General features: G+C 46.4%; 1 protein-coding gene across 1 annotated transcript; it reads left to right on the forward strand.

The window, feature by feature from the left end:
- The first annotated feature begins 3,485 nt into the window (after positions 1-3,485).
- Positions 3,486-17,607, forward strand: LOC144118442 (mite group 2 allergen-like Ixo r 2). The gene is made up of 4 exons (XM_077651378.1): positions 3,486-3,888; positions 13,665-13,769; positions 16,986-17,158; positions 17,422-17,607. Exons 1-4 carry the CDS (start codon positions 3,810-3,812, stop codon positions 17,500-17,502), a joined length of 438 nt encoding a protein of 145 aa, XP_077507504.1. The 5' UTR covers positions 3,486-3,809; the 3' UTR covers positions 17,503-17,607.
- The last annotated feature ends 5,000 nt before the right edge of the window (positions 17,608-22,607 follow it).

The following is a 22,607-nucleotide window of genomic DNA, read 5'->3' on the forward strand; positions in this document are numbered from 1 at the left end:
CACCACATGTGTCGCTGTTAGGTCACTTTTTCAGCAGCTCTGCACTAGGCTGGCAGTAGAATTTTTTATTGAGTTTCACGTCTGAGAGTACAGCCATTGTAGCCTGGCAAACCGTGGCTGCTGGGAATTAATGATTGATAGAGGTTGTGTGGCCTGTTGACATCATCACCATCTGCCCAGGCAACAAAGAATAAAGAGCACGAAAAAGTGGCGAGAAAATCAGGTTGGAACCAGTTCTTGGCTTCAGCTAGTGAAGTATGCCTGTCGTCTTCTGCTTGCATAAACTGTGACACACAAACACCAAAGTAGCAACAATGGGGATCTCTAATGTTGTTGCATTCCAATCTTAAGGTGTATTAAGTGTCCTCTAGTTTTTTTCATTTTTCATATTTCACTGCAGCCGCCGCGGTGGCTCAATGGTTATGGCGCTCGGCTGCTGTCCCGAAAGACGTGGATTCGATCCCGGCCACGGCGGTCGAATTTCATTGCAGGCGAAATTCTAGAGGCTCGTGTACTGTGCGATGTCAGCGCGTGTTTAAGAATCCCAGGTGTCCGAAATTTCCGGAGCCCTTCACTATGGTGTCCTTCATAGCCTGAGCCGCTGTAGGATATTAAACCCGCATAAACCAAAAAACCATCAAATTTCACAGGCTTTCTGCTAGCTGCAAAAAAAAAGAGTAAATAGCATGATTAAGTTTGCTGAAGGTGGCACTTAGGATACTGGAAAACTTCTAGATGGAATCTTTGCCTCGGAATCATAACTTTAGAAGTTAACTAATGTAATTTAATTAGGGTGGAAAATGACTCCACTTTGTGAAGTGGTTTGAGCATACTTTTACGTGCATCATCCACAATTATACTGACACATTTCTAAAATTTGGCCAAATTATGCAGGGTGCCCAATTCACTCCAATGCCAATATACAACCAGAGACGCCTACTATATAATCTGCGAAGCGTAAGGCCGACTGCTCAGTCTCCCACTGTTGATGCAGAAAGACTAACATCCACATTTATCATGTAATATGCTACTTTGCATCTGCAAAAGGAATTTTTTAGTTTAATTTTTCTTCTGCTGAGCAAGACTTACAAAAAACAGCTGTTCTATATTAAACATACTTGCACTTACCGCTGGCTTTGTGGCTAGATTAGCTGAGCGACTGATCTCAAGGAAGTGTGCAGTTCCAGGTCTTGTTCCAAGTGTATTCTTCAGCTACATTACAGTGCCACACAATGAATTGGCACAGTATCTGTCTCGCATCTTGGCAGACACCTTAATGGCGCTGTAAGGGAAAGGATAAAGGAGGGATGGGAGAAGAAAGGAAGGAAGAGGTGCTGTGGTGGAGGGCTCTGGAATAATTTCGACCACCTGGGGATCTTCAGTGTGCACTGACATTGCACTGCACACAGGTGCCTTTGCATTTCGCTTCCATCGAAACGCAGCCGCCGCGGTCGGGTTCGAACCCGGGTACCCACGTATTAGTAGCCAGTCGCCCTAACCACTGAGCCACCACGGCTGTTTGTTGTCATATCTGGCACTGGTTATATCAATGGATCCTTCAATAGAAGTTCAAAGTATTTGAGATCCGAATGAGTGTACTTGTGGGGTATTTGACGACAACATTCATTGAATGTTTCTTAGGACAGTGAATTCCATGTAGCATTCTCATTGATGAAATATTTTTCCGCAGCATTGTTTTTGTCAAGTTGTAGTAGTACAACTTAGTTGGAGGCTGGAGCTAGGGCATTATGCAAATGAGCACCTGTTTCATTATGGCCTGTTTACTGTCTGCATAGTCTAAGTAAATCCAAGCGCTCCAGAAGTAGGAGCGCGAGGTTGTGCTAAATAGCAGTCAGTGTCAACATTACACGTGTATAGAATTGGTTTTCGTCAGCTGTTTAACAGCCGAGTCAAAAGGAGGAATATATGTGCCGCTGCCAGATGCATGTGTCTCCTGGTACTTTGCTGCCATTACATCGCTGGCATCCTCTCACTCAGAGAGGCGAAAAGCGACTCGCGAAAAACTGGGCAGAGGAAAGGGTTGCTATGATGATACAGGCAATTAAGATTGCAATCACAGGAACGATACAAAAAAAAAACTTAAGAATCCTGAGCCACATGAAGAGTGGAATGCGATAACATAGATTTCACATTTGCTGAAGTTTCTGTTGCAAGTTTGCTTGCGTATTTGCATCAGTTACTTCGCAATTTATGGTCCATCAACCACCATATTCAGACTGGCAGCTAAACTAGCAGGTTCAAGCTATGCTGTTACGATGCAGACATTTACATATATCACATTTTTTAACGATTTTTTATTTCGATTCTCCATCCAGGTTTCTCGCAACCCGGTGAGCAGGTTGATATGACATCAAAAGGTTTCGTGACGACCTCACTCGACCAATCTTGAGAATTCCATTCCCAAGAATCTTGGGAACGGGTTCTGTCGACAGACCAGGACGCGCCGCTGCAATGGCTCTGTGGTTATGGCGCTTGGCTGCTGGCCCGAATTGCGAGGGTTGGATCCCGGTCGCGGCGGTCAAATTTCGATGGAGGCGAAATTCTAAAGGCCCGCGTACTGTGCGATGTCAGTGCGCGTTAAGAACCCCAGATGGTCGAAATTTCCGGAGCCCTTCACTACGGCGTCCCTCATAGCCTGAGTCGCTTTGGGACGTTAAACCCCCATAAACCAAACCAAACCGAACCGTTTCAGCGTTTTAGCTGTGCTGTGAAATCGAATAATTTTCAAGCGAGATATTTGGTTTTGACGGCACGTGTTATACATGCGCGCATAATAATGCCACTTTTCATCGGAGCCGGCGTTCTCGGCGCCGTGCCGCTAATGTGTTCGCGTCGTCTTCACACGCTGCCAAGTTCGCCCGGCCGGCCATCGCGCCTGGTGCTTTCCGCGAAACACAGGTGCGTTTGTCTGTGACGTCATACCAGCTGTGCCCCAGCTCTGGGTGGCCCATGTGGAACCCCCGGAAGGGTTTCGTAATAAATCTCTCGCTGTAAAAACTGCAAGTGCACACTTCGAGAACATTCATTGCTGAATGAGGTGAGTCGGTGTTGTAATGAACCTTTGTGTCGTGACAAAACTGCTCGGGAGGCAAAAAACAAAAACTAAGAAAAACGTACTCGGTGCACTGATTGGCCTATTGTAAAAAATAAGTCGCCCAATAGACAGCTGCTATACATCGTTAGCAGCCGTCGCGCATGCTGGCGAACTTTCAGTCATGCGTAGTCAACGCTCATGCTAAACTGCGACTCATCGGTAGCTGATAATGTGAAGGCGATTTTCTCAGAAACGCTGTCGACTTACGCTTATCGAATGCACTGACCAGGCGTGTGTACACGTGCCACAGACGATGTGATGTTCCTGCTTTATCTCTTTGCTACTACGCGGAACTCACCTAAACGGGGCCAGGCTGCTTATAGCGCTATCAGTAAATCCGAGTGCTACTTTCTTTCAGCCGAAAAAAAAAAAAAGGCGTAGACTACGTGTTATGCCGCCCTCTTTCCCCGTGTGCAGTGGCCGTCGCATGCAGCATGCAAGGCGCACACTACAACTACAAGCAGGTCTTTTGTAGTTTCGAAGAGGCAACCGCGTCCAGATGTCAGCGCTTGATGTCCTTCAACCAGGCACCGATTTGGAAAATGGACGATTATAGGTTCGAAACAGGGTTTCATGAGCAAGGTTTCGCAAGGTTCCTGGAAGCATAGACAAGAAAGATTCGTCCGCTAGGCAATAGCGGAGAGCCTGGGAAGGCGTGCAAGAAATTGCATTTCGTGAGGCGCTGCTGTCGATCATGATTCGGACCTTGGCATTGTTCCTCGCATTCAGCCTTGCCCGTGGCCAGGTGGGCAACTACAAGTACGAGGACTGCGGTAAGCGAAACGCTGCAAGCCAGCACTTTATTAGGACCTCATTAACGACTTGTATAACTTGTGTACAGGAGCCGACCTGAACGTTGCGGCTCTATAGTGAGCCCGCAGGATTGGTGAACGGATACTTTTTTACTGTTTGCGTCTATACTGCTTATTGCAAGCGATCTCAGCCGTATTGCGGCAGCCTGTGCGGATTACAGGGTGTGAACTTGGCTTGCGGGCTTTACACTTGTTTATATCTAAATCATCCGCTTATAGCGATCACCCGCTTAGTAGCAAGGCTGCTTATACAGGTAGCAATCCACTTATTAGCAAGGCCACGGAAGTGCTGGGTTAATTCGGTCCCCAAAGCCCCCGAGAACCCACTAGTTTTCTTAATGGGTAGAGGCCTTCCTTCGTTTAGTTCCCGGGGATATAGGCTCGAGAGGCGGCCTAGAGTGGCTTTAAGCAGAGTCATGGGACACATCTGTCATGGTTGTCGCCGGGTGCCTACTAATAAAATAGGTACGAGCGAACCCCAAGGCCTGGCGCTCGGCCTTTCGTGTGGAGTTGCAACGCTCGGAATCCTCTCAAGCCTGTGCACAGGAGGCCCACAAGTCTGAGCACCCGGCTTTGTCCATGATGGGAGGGCCGAAGTGTCACCAGTGGGAACCCACCCGCGTAAATGGGTGCAGATGTCCTCCGGCCAGGTGCTCGGCCACTTAGGAGGCTCCATCTGAAACGGGGTGGGAGGAGGGAGCACTGCTTCGTTTGAACGACTTTCTGAGACCCGCCGCGGTGGCTCAGTGGTTAGGAGTACCCGGGTTCGAACCCGACCGCGGCGGCTGTGTTTTTATGGAGGAAAAACGCTAAGGTGCCCGTGTGCTGTGCGATGTCAGTGCACGTTAAAGATCTCCAAGTGGTCGAAATTATTCCGGAGCCCTCCACTACGGCATCTATTTCTTCCTTTCTTCTTTCACTCCCTTCATGCCCTCCCTTACGGCGCGGTTCAGGTGTCCAACGATATATATGAGACAGATACTGCGCCATTTCCTTTCCCCCAGAACCAATTATTATTATTATTACTCTGTACCTGTTCTCGGTAGGCGCTCGCGCGATAACCTTCAAATCGTGCTAAACTGTATACATGATTTCCCCCGGCCTGGTGCTTGGACCTTTTCCTGAGGCAGGTGTTCTACCTCGGGGACACAGAATAAAAGCTTTGCAACTTTTTAGTCGTATATATGTTTTTCCACAGTCTATAGTCTTGTTCCGAAGTTAGCGCACTGCTATGTTAACTTCAGGGATGCCACACTGCTCGGCGGACTATAAAAGTGTCGTCTTTGCGCCGTTTATAGCGCACGCTTTACGCAGCGAGCGGTGCTTACGCAAGATTACTGCGCACGCCCAATTAAGACTGCCTATTATTCGGCCATCTCTTCGTGCGTGCGCACTGAAGGCGACGAGACCACTACCTCGGGAGACGAGGCATTCACGGCTGTCGCTATAGAAGGGAACAGAAAAGCGCTCACCATGCCGAGGAATGAAGACGCTTGCACGGATGTAGCTAAACGCACGTCAAAGGAGGGATGATCGTTTTCATAGGCGGCTGTTGAATTAATCAGGATGGAAGTTGTTTTGCGTAAGGAAAGTAAAATTAGTGACTGCAAGAAAGTGATCTTATTTAGGTCTTAAATATTTTGCCTAGAGTTGTCGGAAATCGCACGTTTCGAAAATATTTCGAATTTCAGTGCGTCCAGCTTCGTAGCGAAAACCGATATCGGTGCGCCGTGAACTGCACCATTGAAAGCGATTAAAGTGGATAGAAGGTGATATTTTATCATGCACTTCCTGCAGTGCCATTGATACGTTATTTTCAATTCATGCAGTGACATTTTTTTACCTAAAATTTTGCAAGAGTCACGTAGTCGACAATGTCATACACAGCGTAACTTAAAAGATGTCAATTTGTTTGCTTTTAGCACTGCAAATTCAGTTGCAGGTTATCGAAATTCGGTACAGAGCTGTAGCTTTGTAAATTGTAAGTTTAAAATTTTACACCTCTGAGATAAGTTGCTATTTTTAAATCGCATTCAATATTGGGCTTCTTACAATCGCTCGATCTTTAGTACTTAATATAACTGTAACAAATTTTTGCCAAAATCAGTGCACGAGTTGCCTCCTGTGAGTATTTCTGTGCAGACCATGCATGTATGTCTAAATGTACATAGGAAAGCCAGAGCTGTGCACAAGTTCCCGTGAGCGGGTAAGGCTTTTAGATGTCTTTTTACTTTTATCTATGGATATCTCGATGTAAACTTAGAGATCACTGCAGAGACTGCATTGGAGAAATGCGAAAGTATTGCGTTTGCCGCGGCGTTGCTGACTCCAAGTCGACGCCTTTCAACACCTGCCTAGATCCGACCGCCACTCTTCGATCTTCGATGCTACCACTCGACGATGTGAACATTTTGTTGCTGTACTCTGATTGGTTGTAGGCATGACCTCATCAGACGTACGGATGACGTCACACGGGCGCACTAATTAACACGTAATAAACCGATTAAGTGACATTAATTGCCGTAATTAATACAACCAATAGGCGGTATTAATTGTGCGTATTAATCACGATTGTTAATTGTGACTAAATTAGGCTCATTAATTAGTGACTAATGTTATTGCCCTGTTACTAATGACTCTGACTCGATATCGTTTAATCATCGCATTTCTATACTTCACTACACCACTCTTCAGATCATGAGTGGTGACGTCACATCCGGCGACACATTTTGCGGACACTTCCGGTCCCGACTTGGCCTAGTAATGCTTTCGCATTAATAATGCGAAAATCTTATGTGAGCCGCGCTATTATTGACTAAGCACGCGCGTATAGTGTGTAACTGATTTTATCACTGCTAAGCTCAACTGCGACAGAACGAAAGAAATAAATGAAAAGAATCCAGCAAGTGATATGCGGGACTGAACGCAATTGGGCTGTCGGGCTATCGCGCAGGCTTGAGCATACAAAGGGGCACTTACGCTATCGCGTAACCTGTACGGAAGCTACAGCTGTGCACTGGTATCGCCGCTCATTGTTCGCCGTAAAACGACCGTGAAGCGATAGACCGTGAAATTTACTGCTCATTCCTCGGCAGCGGTCAACGCCTTGCGGTCGCTAAAATGCAGCGCGATAGCTCTTATACGACACGTTTGTATGGCGCATGATAATTGACGTTGAGGAGAGGATAAGCGCAATAACTGTGTCTCGTTTCTCAGCGGGCATCGAGCCTTGAGGGCGGAGGGGGGCGTCGGAATAATTTCGACCACCTGGGGATCTTTAACGTCGTCACAACCAAAGATTTTGAGGAAACATGGGCCGCAGTGTAACGCAAGAAAACGAGATGGAGGATCGGAGCATGGTGCTATCATGAGGCAGCCGGAGGCGCACAAGAATACCACAACCAATATCTACTTGTACTCAGCGACGCAGTTAAGCAGGAGCTTTCTCAGTCCAGTTGAAAAAAAAAATAGTCACAGATAACGGCCCTTTTCTTGCATCGTTATTTCTTTGGAGACACATCCTTTTTCTGGAGGCAGCACGCAAGCTTCCATGATTTTTGAAACGGCCTTCTCCCTCTTTCCCGGGTTCGAACCCGACCGCGGCGGCTGCGTTTTTATAGAGGCAAAACGCTAAGGCGCCCGTGTGCTGTGCGATGTCAGTGCACGTTAAAGATCCCCAGGTGGTCGAAATTATTCCGGAGCCCTCCACTACGGCACCTCTTTCTTCTTTCAGTCTCTCCTTTATCCCTTCCCTTACGGCGCGGTTCAGGTGTCCAACGATATATGAGAGATACTGCGCCATTTCCTTTCCCCAAAAACCAATTATTATTATTATTATAATTATTATTACTTCTCCGTCTTTTACAACTGCTAACTTGACCTGCGTGACGCTCTATCAAGCTTTCGTTTTAGAAACCTCAAAATTTTGTAGCGCTCTCAGTTAACCGTATGATGCCCGACATATCGCCTGTGGTGGTGTAACAATGCGAATAACTTTCATTTCTGCTCGCACAACCACATGGATTTTTAACATAATCGCAGAAACGGCCTTTTCCTGCAAATTTAGCTAAGGGAAGTCAGAATGCCAGCTGCCATAAATGAGGTGGCGTACTGAATGCTAAATTTATGAAAAAGCCAGCCCTAAGCAGTCTAACACTTAAGCGGTCATAATGCTGCATATTTGCAGGCGGTGCAGCCATTTTTGAATTTTTCTCTCAGTTCATAATCTGACTGCAATAAATTTTTGGCAGAATCAGTGCACGGGTTACCTTCTAAAACAGCGATGCGCCAAATTTCCGTGCCTTCATATCTGCCCACAGATCTATCGCCTTAAGATACTCAATACCCGTGAAAATTTTTTAAAAATTTGATCAAGGTCGGTCATAATTTTATTAGCAAATCTCCAAGCCTTTTATATTCCTGTTATGAACGTTTCATTAAGGATTAAATACTGGAAGTTCGCAACTTATATAGCACGCGTTTCCAGTTTATGTGCGCTTAATTATTATCAGAATCCTGGCTCCAACCTTGCTCGTACGCTATTGCTTAAACGGTTCCAGTACTGCCTCTCCTGATGCCCACGCCTGTCGGAGAGAAATCAGGGACGGGAGGTGTTGTTACAGCCGGCCTATAATAGCCCATCAAGGTTTGGGTTCCCATAGCAAAGCATCGTAAACTTTCGATAAGTTAGAGCTGTTAAGACTTGTTGCTCGTACCCGCTAGGCCACAACATCATTGAAAATTTTTGCACGCATGACCTATTTAGCCATTTCGCCTGTGCATTCAATAAGCCCGAGAAATTGTAACAATGAACTTGCACCATAATAATAATAATAATAATAATAATTGGTTTTTGGGAGGAAAGGAAATGGCGCAGTATCTGTCTCATATATCGTTGGACACCTGAACCGCGCCGTAAGGGAAGGGTAAAGGAGGGAGTGAAAGAAGAAAGGAAGAGAGAGGTGCTGTAGTGGAGGGCTCCGGAATAATTTCGACCATCTGGGGATCTTTAACGTGCACTGACATCGCACAGCACACGGGCGCCTTAGCGTTTTTCCTCCATAAAAACGCAGCCGCCACGGTCGGGTTCGAACCCGGGAACTCTGGATCAGTAGTCTAGCGCCCTAACCACTGAGCCACCGCGGCGGGGGTGCACCATGTGTCTGAATTCAGCTCCGGTATGTTTGAAATTGCAAGCACAAGGCCACCTTTCAATCGGGTGCCGTAGTTTGAGAACGAGAATACTCTAATTACAGACGTGCTGTTCACCGCGCCTTATGGCCAGCGCGGCACCAATCGATGTGAAAGCGCGATACGGCGGTTTTCCCCGCTGTCCTTTGCCTGTAAAAGAAGCTGCACCTGCCGGTACCGCTGTTATCTCTCGATATAGCTTCCGCATATTGTTTCTATTTTCTGTATAAGTTTCGAATAGGTTTCGCTTAGTTGCGCAATGAGGAGCAAGCTGGAAACGAAAAGAGAGTTGACATCAGGTGCCGGAATACGCCGCTGATTTCTACGTGATTCGGTCCTAGGCTGAGGCGGTGTCGCCCAACTGGACGCGAAATGAGAAACATATCCCTTTGCCGAGATTTTTCGGAGTACTCCGGTATTAACGACAGGGTAGCAGTTGTAATTAGGCTCAATAGGAGGTACAAGCTGAAAGTGGTGCAGGCTTACGCGCCTACATTCAGCCATGATGGCCAGACCGTTGAAAGCTTCGATGAAGACGTGGAATCGGCAATGAATAAAGTAAAATCACACTGCACTGTTCTGATGGGCGACTTCAATGCGAAAGTGGGCAAGAAGCAGGCTGGCGACCACCTGGTAGGCGACTATGGGATATGTTCTAGAGATAGCAGGGGAGAGTTGTTAGTCGAATTCGCAGATTGAAATAATTTACGGATCATGAATACCTTCTTCCGAAAACGAGAGACCAGGAAGTGGACCTCGAAGAGCCCCAATGGTGATACTAAAAATGAAATCGACTTCATACTATGCGCTCAACCTGGCATCGTTCAGGATGTGGCCGTCCTTGGAAAGGTCCGCTGTAGCGACCACAAAATGGCAAGGTCTCGAATGAGCTTAGACTTGAAGAGGGAACGGAAGAAGCTAGTGAAGAGAAAGTCGTAAGCGGTAAGAGGGAAAGTACAGGAATTCAGGATATCGCTGCAGAACAGATATTCGACTTTAACTGAGGAAGACAATCTTGATGTTCATACATTGAACGGTAACCTGACAGCTATCATTACGGAGTGCGCAGTAGAAGTATGCGGTAGGATGGTTCGATTGGATACCGGCGAGCTATCTCAGGAGACAAAATATATGATTAAAAAACGCCAAATCATGAGGGCGTCTAACCCTACAAGCAGGATAGAACTAGCAGAGCTATCGAAGTTAATAAATAAGCGCAAGGCAGCCGACATAAGGAAGTTTAATATGGAGAGAATCGAGCATGCTATAAAGAACGGAGGTAGCCTAAGAGCAGTGAAGAGGAAACTAGGCATCGGTAAAAACCACATGTATGCGCTAAGAGACAAGGAGGGCAATGTCATTAGCAATATGGATAAGATAGTTAAAGTACCCAACGAGTCCTACACAAATCTGTACAGTATTCAATTTAATCAGAAATTAATGAGAGAGACAGCTAGCACACAGCAATGCGTCATCCCGCCAGTAACGAAAGAGGAAGTAAAGAAAGCCTTAGGAGCAATGGCAAGGGGAAAAGCAGCAGATCTGTTAAAGGACGGAGGGGACATCGTGCTAGAAAAAACTAGCCACCCTGTATACGCTATGCCTTATGACCTCGGCCGTACCAGACGCTTGGAAGAACGCTAACATTATCTTCATTAGAAAGGAGACGCCATGAACTTGAAAAATTACAGGCCGATCAGTTTTCTATCTGTTGCCTACAAGGTATTTACTAAGTAATCGCTGATAGAGTCAAGCAGGCTTTCGTAAAGGATACTCCAAAATAGGTTATATTCACATTATCAATCAGGTGATTGAGAAACACGCAGAATATAACCGATCCCTATATATAGCCTTTATTGATTGCGAAAAAGCATTTGCCCCAATAAAAACCTCAGCATTCAAGCAGGCATTGCGGGATCAGTGCGTGGAAGAGCCTTATGTGAAAATACTGCAAGATGTTTATAACAACTGCACAGCTACCATAGTCCTCCATACATTCAGCAATAAAATTCTAATAGGGAAGGGCGTCAGGCAAGGAGACGCGATCTCGCCAATGCTTTTCACTGCCAGTTTACAGGAGGTATTCCGAGGCCTGAATTGGAAACAGTTGGGAATAAGAGTAAATGGATAATACCTAAATAATCTGCGATTCTCTGATGACATTGCCTTGCTGAGTCACTCAGGAGGTGAACTGCAAATCATGATCAGTGAGTTAGGCAGAGCAGAACGCTGGGTCTGAAAATTAACATGCAGGAAACCAAAGTAATGTTCGACAGTCTAGCAAGGGAACAGCAGTTCACAATTGGCAGCGAGGGGATGTAAGTGGTAAAGGAAAATGTCTACTTAGGGCACGTAGTGACAGCTGATTCGGATCATGAGAGGGAAATAACTAGAAGGTTAAGAATGGGGTGGAGCGCATATGGCAGGTTCTCTCAGGTCATGAATGGCAGTTTACCGATATCCACAAGAAAAAAGTGACAACAGCTGATCTTAGTGGTACTGACCTGCGGGGCACAAACATGGATGCTAACGAAAAGCGTTCAGCTTAAGTTAAGGGCAATGCAGCGAACTATCGAAAGAAGAATGATAGGAGTAACGTTGAGACCGGAAGCGGGCAGAGTGGGTGAGGGAACAAACGCGGATTAATGACATCCTAGTCGAAATCAAGAGGAAGAAATGAGCTTGGGCAAGGAATATAATGCGAAGGCAAGATAACCGCTGGTCCTTAAGGGTAACGGAGTGAACTCCAAGAGAAAGTAAGCGTAGCAAGGGGCGGCAGAAGGTTAGGTGGGCGGATGAGATTAAGAATTTATCAGTCAAAGCGTGGATGCAGCTTGCAAAGGAGAGGGTTAATTGGATAGACATGGGAGGGGCCTTTGCCCTGCAGTGGGTGTAGTCAGGCTGATGATGGTGATGATGATGAAACGGAAGTCCTCGATCTTACGGCGAACCTCACAGCCATAGCGCAGCTTTGGCACTTAGAAATAAGGCTTTAATTTGGAGTGAATGGTTGCGAACCCTGTATACATCCTATGCCACAGATAGCTAATATTATCAACTTTGCACCCCCTTCCCCCTCCATGAAAAACGAAATAAAGCTGCTTAAAGATACTTCAGAAGATGAATATTTAATGACCTCCATCTGTGCGTTTGTTGCATCAACTTCCAGCTAGCGTAGAATGTACAAATATTTTGATAAATGGTTTGTCAGTTGCAGTAACGTTTCACGATACATGAGAACGTTATGCTAATATTTAGAAGTTAGAAACAACGTTTGTTGTATTGGTAATGATAGTTTAACGTTCAAACTAAACATTATGCTAATGTCATGTTCCAAATGGTCTTATAATGTTCAGGTCATAAGTATAAAACATTGAACATTATTAATGTTATTCTGTCCATATAATAACTACAAAATATTACTAATATATCTCGGGCATTGTGCCACCAGTACTTTTCCACTGTTTGTGCATTAGCGATGTTTTTCAACTTGTAAAACATTGAAGTTACATATCTCAGGTGGTCCCTGCCATAAAGTATATGCTCAGCCTTAAAATTTCATTAGAAAAATTTGCATATTACCCTTTGTACTTAAAGGGGCACCCTCCACGGGTGTATATAAGTTTAATGCAATGGTATTTGTAAGAAGATGAGCTTCATGTGTTAGTCGTGCTGCACTGTAGCGCTCAAGCGTCGCCCTTGTTCTCTTAGCAGAGAGTTGTTAAAAGTTGTCTACTTTCACAATTGGCGGATATCAGAGGGTTTTTTTTTTCGAAATGAGCATTATTGACCTAAACAAGAACTCAGAAAAACTCTGAAAGTTTATTATCCACATAAACCATAGGGCTATCCAAACTATTTTATGATATGCTAATTTGTTCAATATCGATCAGCATATAAATTTTGGAATTGGCTCTTCTAAGTGTGGAACTCTGAATCTGACCCAGTTTTCTTCCGGAAAGTTTATTTATACAGTAGTAATTGAAGCTCTGTTTAAAACACAGAGACATCAAAGTAGCAAGAATGGGTATCTTTAATACTATCGCATTCCAGTATTAAGGTGCCCCTAGTTTATTTTATTTGAAAAATGGCTTGCCCGCTTGTTTTCTGTACCGTTACAAGGTAACTTTCGTTATAGTCTTCCTAAACGAAAGATGTGTGGACTTGCTGGCCATCAATGTAATTTGACCGTTTCGGTCTCTGTATTTGGCTCACTTTGAAAGAAAAAAGTAATCTGGACTTGCTGGGTTACTTAGACATTGTTACGAAAGTTGCATATATACTACTTAAATCATAAAAAAATGGTTGTTTGTAAAGTTTCAGAAACGCTAAAGAAAGGAGATTAAGAACAACGTTTTGACGTTTGTCCAAAGCAAAAAAGTAACATTGTTATAACGTCTCGGTTCTACCAGGATGGCGTACTCAGCAAACCTGATGTGTTGCCCAGCACCATTAAACAGGGTGTTGACGACCGATTTAATGAGGTTGTCATTATGCATGTGCTCGTTCCTCTGCGATAACACTGTTCGACTTATTTTCTCTCGCAGGTAGCGCGGCAAAGATTTTGTCTATTAATGTGGAACCTTGCGACAGCGACCCCTGCGTCTTCAGACGAGGACAAGATACGAAGATCCACTTTTCCGTGATTGCTGGCAAGTGTGCTCGTATTCTATAATAGGAACGAACATGGCAAGCTGTGGCTCCCGGATATTTCACTCGGCAGTGACGAGAACCAGGCCTTCAAATGGGGGCACATGACGCCCTGCATAGCCAGCTCTATAATTAATGGGCGACCTTGAGGCATTCCAAGAAATTCGACACCCCTCAGCGAGGCATACACTCCCATTGGAATATGAATGACCAGCACTCTCGGCCACACATTAATTGTGTACAGACCCTTCTTGATAAGAAGGCTACATCGTCGAGGGTCTTGAGCATGGCAGAAATACACCAGCATGGTAGCGGTTAATCGCACACAATGGAGCCGGAGCGGCATCATGGGAACAAGCGACTATAGATAACGATCGCCCCTGGATGCCAAGCTGCAAGCGATAAAGCCTGGCACCTGCGGTGATAAAAGAACAAAACCGATTGAAAAAGCGAACACAATGGGATTCGACCGTTATGAAACGTTGCGGTCACACTGAGCGTGGTCTCTGCGTGACGTGGGCCTTATTTGTGCACGTCCCTTTGAGTACAGTCTTACGCCAAGCTGATGGAATTTGATGCTGCTTCAGCAGGGAGACGGGGTCATGGGGTCTATACCGGCTGCAGTGGTTCATGCAGCGCTTACAACGTTCGGCTACTGAGCACGAAATTGTGACATCACAATCTGGCCGTGATCGCCGTATTTCTGTGCAGGTTAAAAGTAGATACACGCCTGTGATCTGTGTGCGTTGCCAGTTCGCGTTAACAACTGCACGTTAAAATGATCTGCAGGATCACACTACGGCTTCTCTGAAAGGCCACGCACAACTCCAGGACGTTAAAGCACCCAGCCACATGTCACGTAATATCAAATACAATGTTCTTGTGCCTATTGTTTACAGCAGCACGATGTCACGGAGCGTTGCGCCTGAAACTATTTATAGTCGGCTACTACTACTCAAGGACGAAGTGGGAAATACTCTTCAAATGATGATGGTGATGATGATGATGATGGATTTTAATGGCTCAGGGGCAGCTTTGGCTAAAGAGTGCTTCGGCAAAAGGCACTCTTGTCTGCTCAAGGTGGAGTAAGACTCATTTCCCAAGCATTTTAAACCAGATCTATTAAATAGTGTGCGCTAACAGGACGAACACAGGAAACTTGGAGACAGAGGAAAGAAGAGGAAAGAAGAAGTTTCCTGTGTTCGTCCTGTTAGCGCACGCTATTTAATAGAAATGTACTGACTAGCCCGTCAAAAAAAATTTAACCCAGATAAGCCGACCACCAGGCTAGGGTGAAGCTTGCGCCAACTATATCACCGGTGGGTAACCGGCGGTATGGGGATCGAACGCCACAGCTTCCGCATGCGAGGCGGATGCTCAACCCACAAGGCCACCGCTGCGGATGCTCCTCAAGGGAGACCCTCCATCAAATGGCGTCGACACATTGTCATGCACTACCAGCCCCCTGCGATGTCACGCACCAGGTTGTTCAGGGGGATTAATTAACCACGACATCATGAGTACCGCACGGCACCATTGGTTGGAGGGCCTCCTTTAAGAGGCATTTGTCGCTTTGTTTTTGAGTAGTGTGCGACTAAAAGTTTGGATAATCTTGCAGACGAGTGGAAAATCTTCTGCTAGGGTCTTTCACATTAGCGCGTCTTACAGATGAAAAAGTATGATCCTTCAGTTGCGCTCCTCTATTTGCCTTCAGGATTGTGCTTTCTGTTCCTTACGGCACATTTTCAATACGAAGGCGGGCACTGAAATAGTTTGGGATGGCGTGGGTTTCAACAGCAAACTTCCGAATTCGTGTGCGTTGTCTTGCTGCACGTTACACCCAAAGCAGATGCCCCCTTTTATACTCTTGGCGCTGTTCCTTTTTCTTTTTTATTCTTCTGCGAAAGCTAGCAGGCTAAACAAGGTTCTCGTTTGGCTGATCTTTGCTTTATCTCCTCTCCTCTTTTGCTGCGAAAGAGCTTTCAGCCCCCCCCCCCCCCCCCCTTCCTCCTTCTTTCAACGAATTCCTCTAGGTGGCGTTGCTTCTTCTCCCGCACCACTCTTTCACCTTTTTCGCTCTGCGCTGTAACCTTGGCTGCATTATTGCGTAATGCATTCGCTGTACTTCATAGGCGGTTATATGGCTATAAGGGCACACAACATACATAAAACAAGATAAAGCTTTACTCGCAGTCGCAACACAATCGCCATGTTCTCGCCACTTATCTCTCAAGCAGTGCGGCGTAGTGATAGTTCTCAAGCAATCAGCTATTGAAATCGCAGAAAAAAACAATGCTATGAAGGCTCTCAACACGAGGCCGCACTTTACCGCAGATTCGCGTGTACTGACTGCAGTTTTCTGCGTTTTCAGTAAAGTAGAGGCTGTGACAACAGGCAGGTTTAAACCTTCGATCGTAATGCCTTCTGTGACAAACAGCAATACGGAAACCTGAAGAAGCTGGTACACACATGTAATGGGTTCGATCGACAGTCCAGGACGCGCCGCCGCAGTGGCTCAGTGGTTATGGCGCTCGGCTGCTGGCCCGAATGGTGCGGGTTCGATCCCGGCCGCGGTGGTCAAACTTCGATGGAGGAAAAATTCTAGAGCCCTGTGTACTGTGCGATGCACCCCAAGTGGTCGAAATTTCCACAGCCCCTCACGCGTCCCTCATAGCCTGGGTGGCTTTGGGGAATTAAACTCTCATAAACTAAACGAAACCAAACCAGACCGGGAAGAATTTTTCTTCAGTTACGAAGTTCCCGTGAAAGCTGTAAAGCTTTCCTTTTTAGCCGTGTGGCTGCAATTGGGTGCATGCTAAAAAGGTATTGTTCCCCCATTTTACATCCCAAAGGCTGTTGAAGTGGAAATAAAACAAAACGACAGAAAAGAAGCGGACGGAACTAGCGCTGATTTTTGACCGGATCTAGCGCTGCTGATTACGACGCTTTTAATGGCTCCAGGGTAGCTTTTTCTACCCTCTGAATTTCTAGTTTCTGCATTCCTTTACCTCTTTTTTTTTTCTTGATAGCTCTTTAATGTGGCTTGTCCCATAGCCTGCAGCGTTTCTTCGTCACATTAAGCGTTAATTAATCAATGTAATGTAAGTTTGCCAACACTCCTATATGGGCTGTGGCAGTGTGTAACGCCTATGAAAAGTGGACATCTCTTTCGCACTTGACGGCGTGTTCTTAAGTGAATTGTCCGGTGGGCTGTGCAGACCAGGACAGCGAACGGTTGCGGCTGGAGCCCACAATGCAGCTGTTTGGCCTGACGGTGCCTGTGCCGGGTATCGAACGAGACCTGTGCAAGGGGGTCTACCCTTGTCCCATCGTCAAGGGTCGCCAGTACCGGGGCACCATGACGGTGCGCGTGCCCATCTACGCACCGCCGGTAGGAAGCGCGCATGTCTTATTTCTCTAGTGATGGCTGTGCCCCCTGGACTTCTTTCGGGCTTTGTTCCGTCGCCACCTCCTGGCGAAGTTTGTCGCGAAGAGAACTGCCCATTAACCTTGCAGTGGTCACCCATGACCCATGTATATATATTCTATCGCCGATTGGTCTCTCTTATGCACACTTTTCAGTTTGTTTCTCAAGCGACGCTGTTGATGATTTTGATGTTTACGCCTACAACTCTTTTTCCCCCTTTTCTGCAGTTAGAGGTCAAGGTACAAATGAAGATGATCGGCGACAAGGGAGTCAGCATTTGCACAAGGGCCTCCATGCTGATGCAGTGAACGGGCGTTATTGTTCTCCTCTTCGTGGAGAACCAAATATGGCGGGGCTGCATCTACAGTATTCGTACAAAAGCACTTCCGTTAACTTTTGTCAATAAAATTCAACGTTCGCACATTTTGAATTGAAGACGAGAAGCCGGTTCGTCTTAATGAGCACATCCATGCACAAGGTGCTGACACAAACAACGTGTTTCGTCCCCCCCCCCCCCCCTCCCTCCAGCCACTTCACCCACAAATAATTAAAAAATAGGAGCACACTGGAAATTCTAAAGTGTGCTCGGCGAAAGCCTGTGGCAATCCATTCGTTCATAGACCTTCCGCCGTTTGGTGTTGGGGGAATCCGCTTTCCTGCGCTTTTCCGAACCGCTTGGTGCGGAATCACTGGGCTACTTGGGAGCCATCCGACTCACTCACGTAACTGCAACGACACGTCTGCCGAAGGAGCCATAGAGTAACATCCTGCATGTTACTCTATGGAGGAGCGTCGTCGCAACGCGTACTCGCTCTGCCTGCCGGTGCAGGTGACGTCACTGTTGCTATGCGCAGCTGCGTATGCGCTTCGGCGCCACCACCTCTTGCCGAGGGGCGAGGAGGGTGTGCGCCGGTGCGGGGGATAGTCACAGCTGGCACTGTTCCAGGCTTTGGATCTAACGGACGGACGGTCACCGCGGTCATGAGCCATTAAAGGCTTTCGCCTTAAAACTGCACTGCACAGCACTACATGGCTATGTGTACGAAAACGCTGAACCATTAATCTGCAGCTGCAGTAAATTTGCAGCATACTGTAGCACATGGAAAAATGTATTAGACCTCCTAGAGTGCTATATCTTCTCCGTGGCACACGTATGCTTGGTCTCTAGCGTGGCAGAGCTTCATCATTACGTGGCACGAAAGCGCTCTTTTTTTTCTTAAGGTAACGGGTCCTAAACACACATTGTGAGCATCTCGTTTTTGCATACGTTTGTCAAATAACTGTGTTCTCGTGCTTCTCATCCTTTTCACCTTCATGTGGAGTAGCGTGATGTGTGAACAACCAGACTGACATCTTTAGTAAGCATTAAGATTACGCATTAAAGAGGGCTTCCTTTTCCACCTCCTATGTGATTTGCTCTATAAAGCCTAAGTGGTGTTACAGCCTATGCCGTGTTACAGTGAAGCCTATGCCGTGCTGCAAAGGCTTCGTGACTGCAACCTTTGCTCTTTGCCGACGGAAAGATTTTGTACGTTTTGTAATCAACCTGTATTTCACGAAATGCCATCTGGCCGCACGCATTATTAGTCAATCAAATTGGGATCGACTGATGTGTTGCTGCGCCCTGAATGGTTGGAGCACAAGACGTGAAATAGAGAAAATGCTTTGGGCTGCCACGATACCTTCAAATGTGTGCGTTTTTCGTTTCGTGGCGGTGCAGTATCTACCCGGCAGCATCGGCCATGTGCATGGCCGAAGTCATCTAACCCTAATGGAGCGATGAAATTTAGCATGGGCCACCTTGCTTTGTTCTCAGCTACTTAAAACTGTCAGTGCACGTTAAAGAACTCCAGGTGGTCGAAATTTCCGGAGCCCTTCACTACGGCGTCTCTCATAGCCTGAGTCGCTTTGGGGTGTTAAACCCTCATAAACCATAAACTTAAAACTGCACCAAGTCTTTCAAAGTGAAGTTTACATAAAGCTTGCAAGCAGGTCTTTTTCGTACCTTGCAGCAATGTGCCGTAACGTCGAGTTCTGTGCTGTTTCATTCCGCGATCGCACACCGCAGCGTGGAACGTGAATATCGTCTATGTGGTATAGGAATGTGTCGGAGTGACAAAGCAGTAGTCTCTCCTCAGCAGTCTGATCCTCAGTAGTCGAACTGACTGCATGCGTGGTGTAGGCGATATCCGGGAAAAGTGTACAGCCCTTACAAGCATTGTCCGTTGTCGCCTGCCACGTTCGCTCAGTGGTTAGGGCGCCCGGCCACTGAGCCTGAGTACCCAGGTTCGAACCCGACCGCGGCGACCGCGTTTCGGTGGAGGTCAAACGTAAATCACACCCGTGCGCTGTGCGATATCAGTGCACGTTAAAGATCCCGAGGGGCTCGAAATTAATCGGGAGCCCTCCACCACGGCACCTCTTTCTCTCTTTCTTCTTTCACTTCCACCTTCCTCCCTTTCCTTACGGTGCAGTTCGTGTGTCCCCCGAGACAGTTGCTGCGGTTACAGTTGCTGCGGTTCTCCTTTATTAAAAAAAATTCTTTCACGAGGCGTAAGCACGTTGCTCGCCGCAGCGTGGTGTGGCCAGCTATAACCTTTCAGGCCCAGTGATTCCGAATGGAATCACCAAATTTAGAGGGCACCGGTGTTGAATTTGGCGAGAAAGTCCTGCTGTTTTTGCAGTATTTCCGACACTTAACAATTCATCTACATATTTTAGCGGTCTTTAACATGACTGCCGTATGCTAGTACGTAGGAGAGGGATGCAGAAACTGCGTACGCTTTGCTGTCGCCATCGCCTGGTGCCACGTCCTCCGTTGCACCGCGTAGAAGAAAGAACATCATTTTTGTTTTTCTCTAATCACTTGGAAGGGTTCAAGCAAGCTCCACGTTACGTATTCAAAATAAATTCTTTTGGCTGAACACATTTACAAGCGCTAGAAGACTTCGCAAATAACCATTCCACATGAAATATTCATTGGGACCTGAATGCCCTATTGTAGAATAAGCAGCACGGCCGTATTGGAGATGCTTGTGACTGCTTGTGTCGTGTAAATGTTGCCTTTTTCGTAGTCTATACGTAGCAATACACGTTTTTTTTTTTAAGAAGCGTGCATTCAGCGCAAGCACTTTTCATACGGAAAGGACGAAGTTTCAGTAGCGGCCCACAAGACGTGTTGAGGTGTCGATTCATCGGATGATGAAGAAACAGCATTCATCGCAAGTAGATCAGCAACAACAACAACTCAATGGCAAAGCATAACACAAAAGAATTGAACGTCTATAGAATATCGTCCATTCCAGCAAACTGAAAACTACAGGACGATGCAGAACCGAATGGGAGCGCAACTTCACCGAAGGTTGAAAGCAGTACAGCTTTAAACATCTGAAAAAAAAATATGGCTGTGGTTTAGCTCTGTTTAAACCTGGATGGAGTGACGCGATAGCTACATCCAGCCGAATAGAACTCGCTCAGTCGATTTGCAGTCAGTCTTTCGCCGCTCCGTGTCGCTGGGCGTTCCTTCTTCATCTTGGTCCCTGGACGTGGATTCACTCTCTCCTCCCCCTCTCCCCTTGTCCATCCCCCCCCCCCCCTCACTCGGTTTCGCCGGCGCGCCGTGCCACCGGCAGTTGCTCCGCCCCACGTGACCAACCACGTGACCAGCCATGGCGCCGTCACGGAGCTCAAGGGAGGCCACGCAGCTCAAGGGGTGCCACGCTGAAGGCTCGAAATGCTAGCGTAATGTAGCTATCGCTACAAAACCGACCAACTCGTCCAACAGTTCGAGATGTGCAACCAAAAAGGTCAGCGCAGAAAAATCCGTATTGTGGATTCAGCACGATACTGCGCAACAAGGGAGAAGTCATGAATATGATTCTCCACTGAAAGGAGCGTTCTCACCGCACGAATCCTTCAAACGCTTCTACATGGACATAACCTTCGAGGTGTTCGCATTAAAAGTCTTTAGTTTGTGCAGTTAGTAAATGCTGTGAGCTCGAGGCTGGAAATCTGGGTATTGGCAGCGTGATGGCTCTGTCTCTTACACGGCATGTCTCAAAAGAACCAGTGCTTGTCTTCAACCAACTTACTGTCTCGACAATACCATTTGTTGGGCTCTGTGTTGTGTCCTCTATTCTCTGTCCCGTCTTTCGCGCTGTTATGGATTATCGTGATTACTGTCTCGCTTACATAGGACCGCACACAGGCCCGCACACTATGAGAAAATAACAGAGGTACAAGCTGTGTGTCATGTCATTCTCACGTATTGTTGGTAAGAACTGTGTCATCCTCTACTCCAACAGGGACTAGCGATCGAAGTTTGAAAGAAGTTGATATTTGAAGTTTCAAATAAATCACAAAAACTAAGCACTTCGCACTGCCTTTGTCCCGATGATTCCATTGGGACGGAGAAAAACCTTGATTTTATGATGTTATAGAATTATCCTTCTCCTACGGCACCTTTTCCTTCCTTTCTTCTTTCACTCCCTCCTTTACCCCTTCCCTTACGGCGCGGTTCAGGTGTCCAACGATATATGAGACAGATACTGCGCCATTTCCTTTCCCCCAAAACCAATTATTATTATTATTATTATTATTATTATTATTATTATTATTATTATTATTATTATTATTATTATTATTATTATTATTATTATTATTATTATTATTATTACGTATGATAGTTTCTGGATATCAATTTTTTTCTCTTGACGCCCGGCTGGGAAATCAAATGTGGATTTAAGGAGAATAGAAACCTAGATGCGGATTTAACGAGAATCGTTACCCGCCACGGTGGCTCAGTGGTTCGGGCGCTCGGCTACTGATCCAGAGTACCCGGGTTCGAACCCGACCGCGGCGACCGCGTTTCGATGGAGGCGAAACGCAAAGGCGCCCGTGTGCTGTGCGATGTCGGTGCACGTTAAAGATCCCCAGGTGGTCGAAATTATTCCGAAGACCTCCACTACGACACCTCTTTCTTCTTTCTCTCCCTCCTTTATCCCTTCCCTTACGGCACGGTTCAGGTGTCAGCCGAGATGTGAGACAGATACCGCGCGATTTCCTTTCCCCAACAACCAATTTTAAATTTTTTTGTCAAAGAGAATGAAGGGCGGGGAGCTGTCCCGAGAAAAAAAAATTATGGCAAAACCATGCACACTGATTCCATTTTTCGGCAAAAAGGGATAAAAAGGTAACCTGTCATACCACCGCTCTCTATTTCTCTAATTTCTGCTCCTGTGTCCGCAAGCTTTAGCAGCGGTAGTGATGAAAGAACACAGTTTCTAAAGCAAGCCCCGGCTAAAACTGAGCAAACAATGGTTTGCGCAATGAAACATCTCGTAGCGCACTGGTCCTAAAGCGAAAAGCACGTGAAGATGAATAGCAACAAACACCAAGGGCCCAGCGATGTTCA

Source organism: Amblyomma americanum, chromosome 2, assembly GCF_052857255.1.
Source record: "Amblyomma americanum isolate KBUSLIRL-KWMA chromosome 2, ASM5285725v1, whole genome shotgun sequence".
NCBI lineage: Eukaryota > Metazoa > Arthropoda > Arachnida > Ixodida > Ixodidae > Amblyomma > Amblyomma americanum.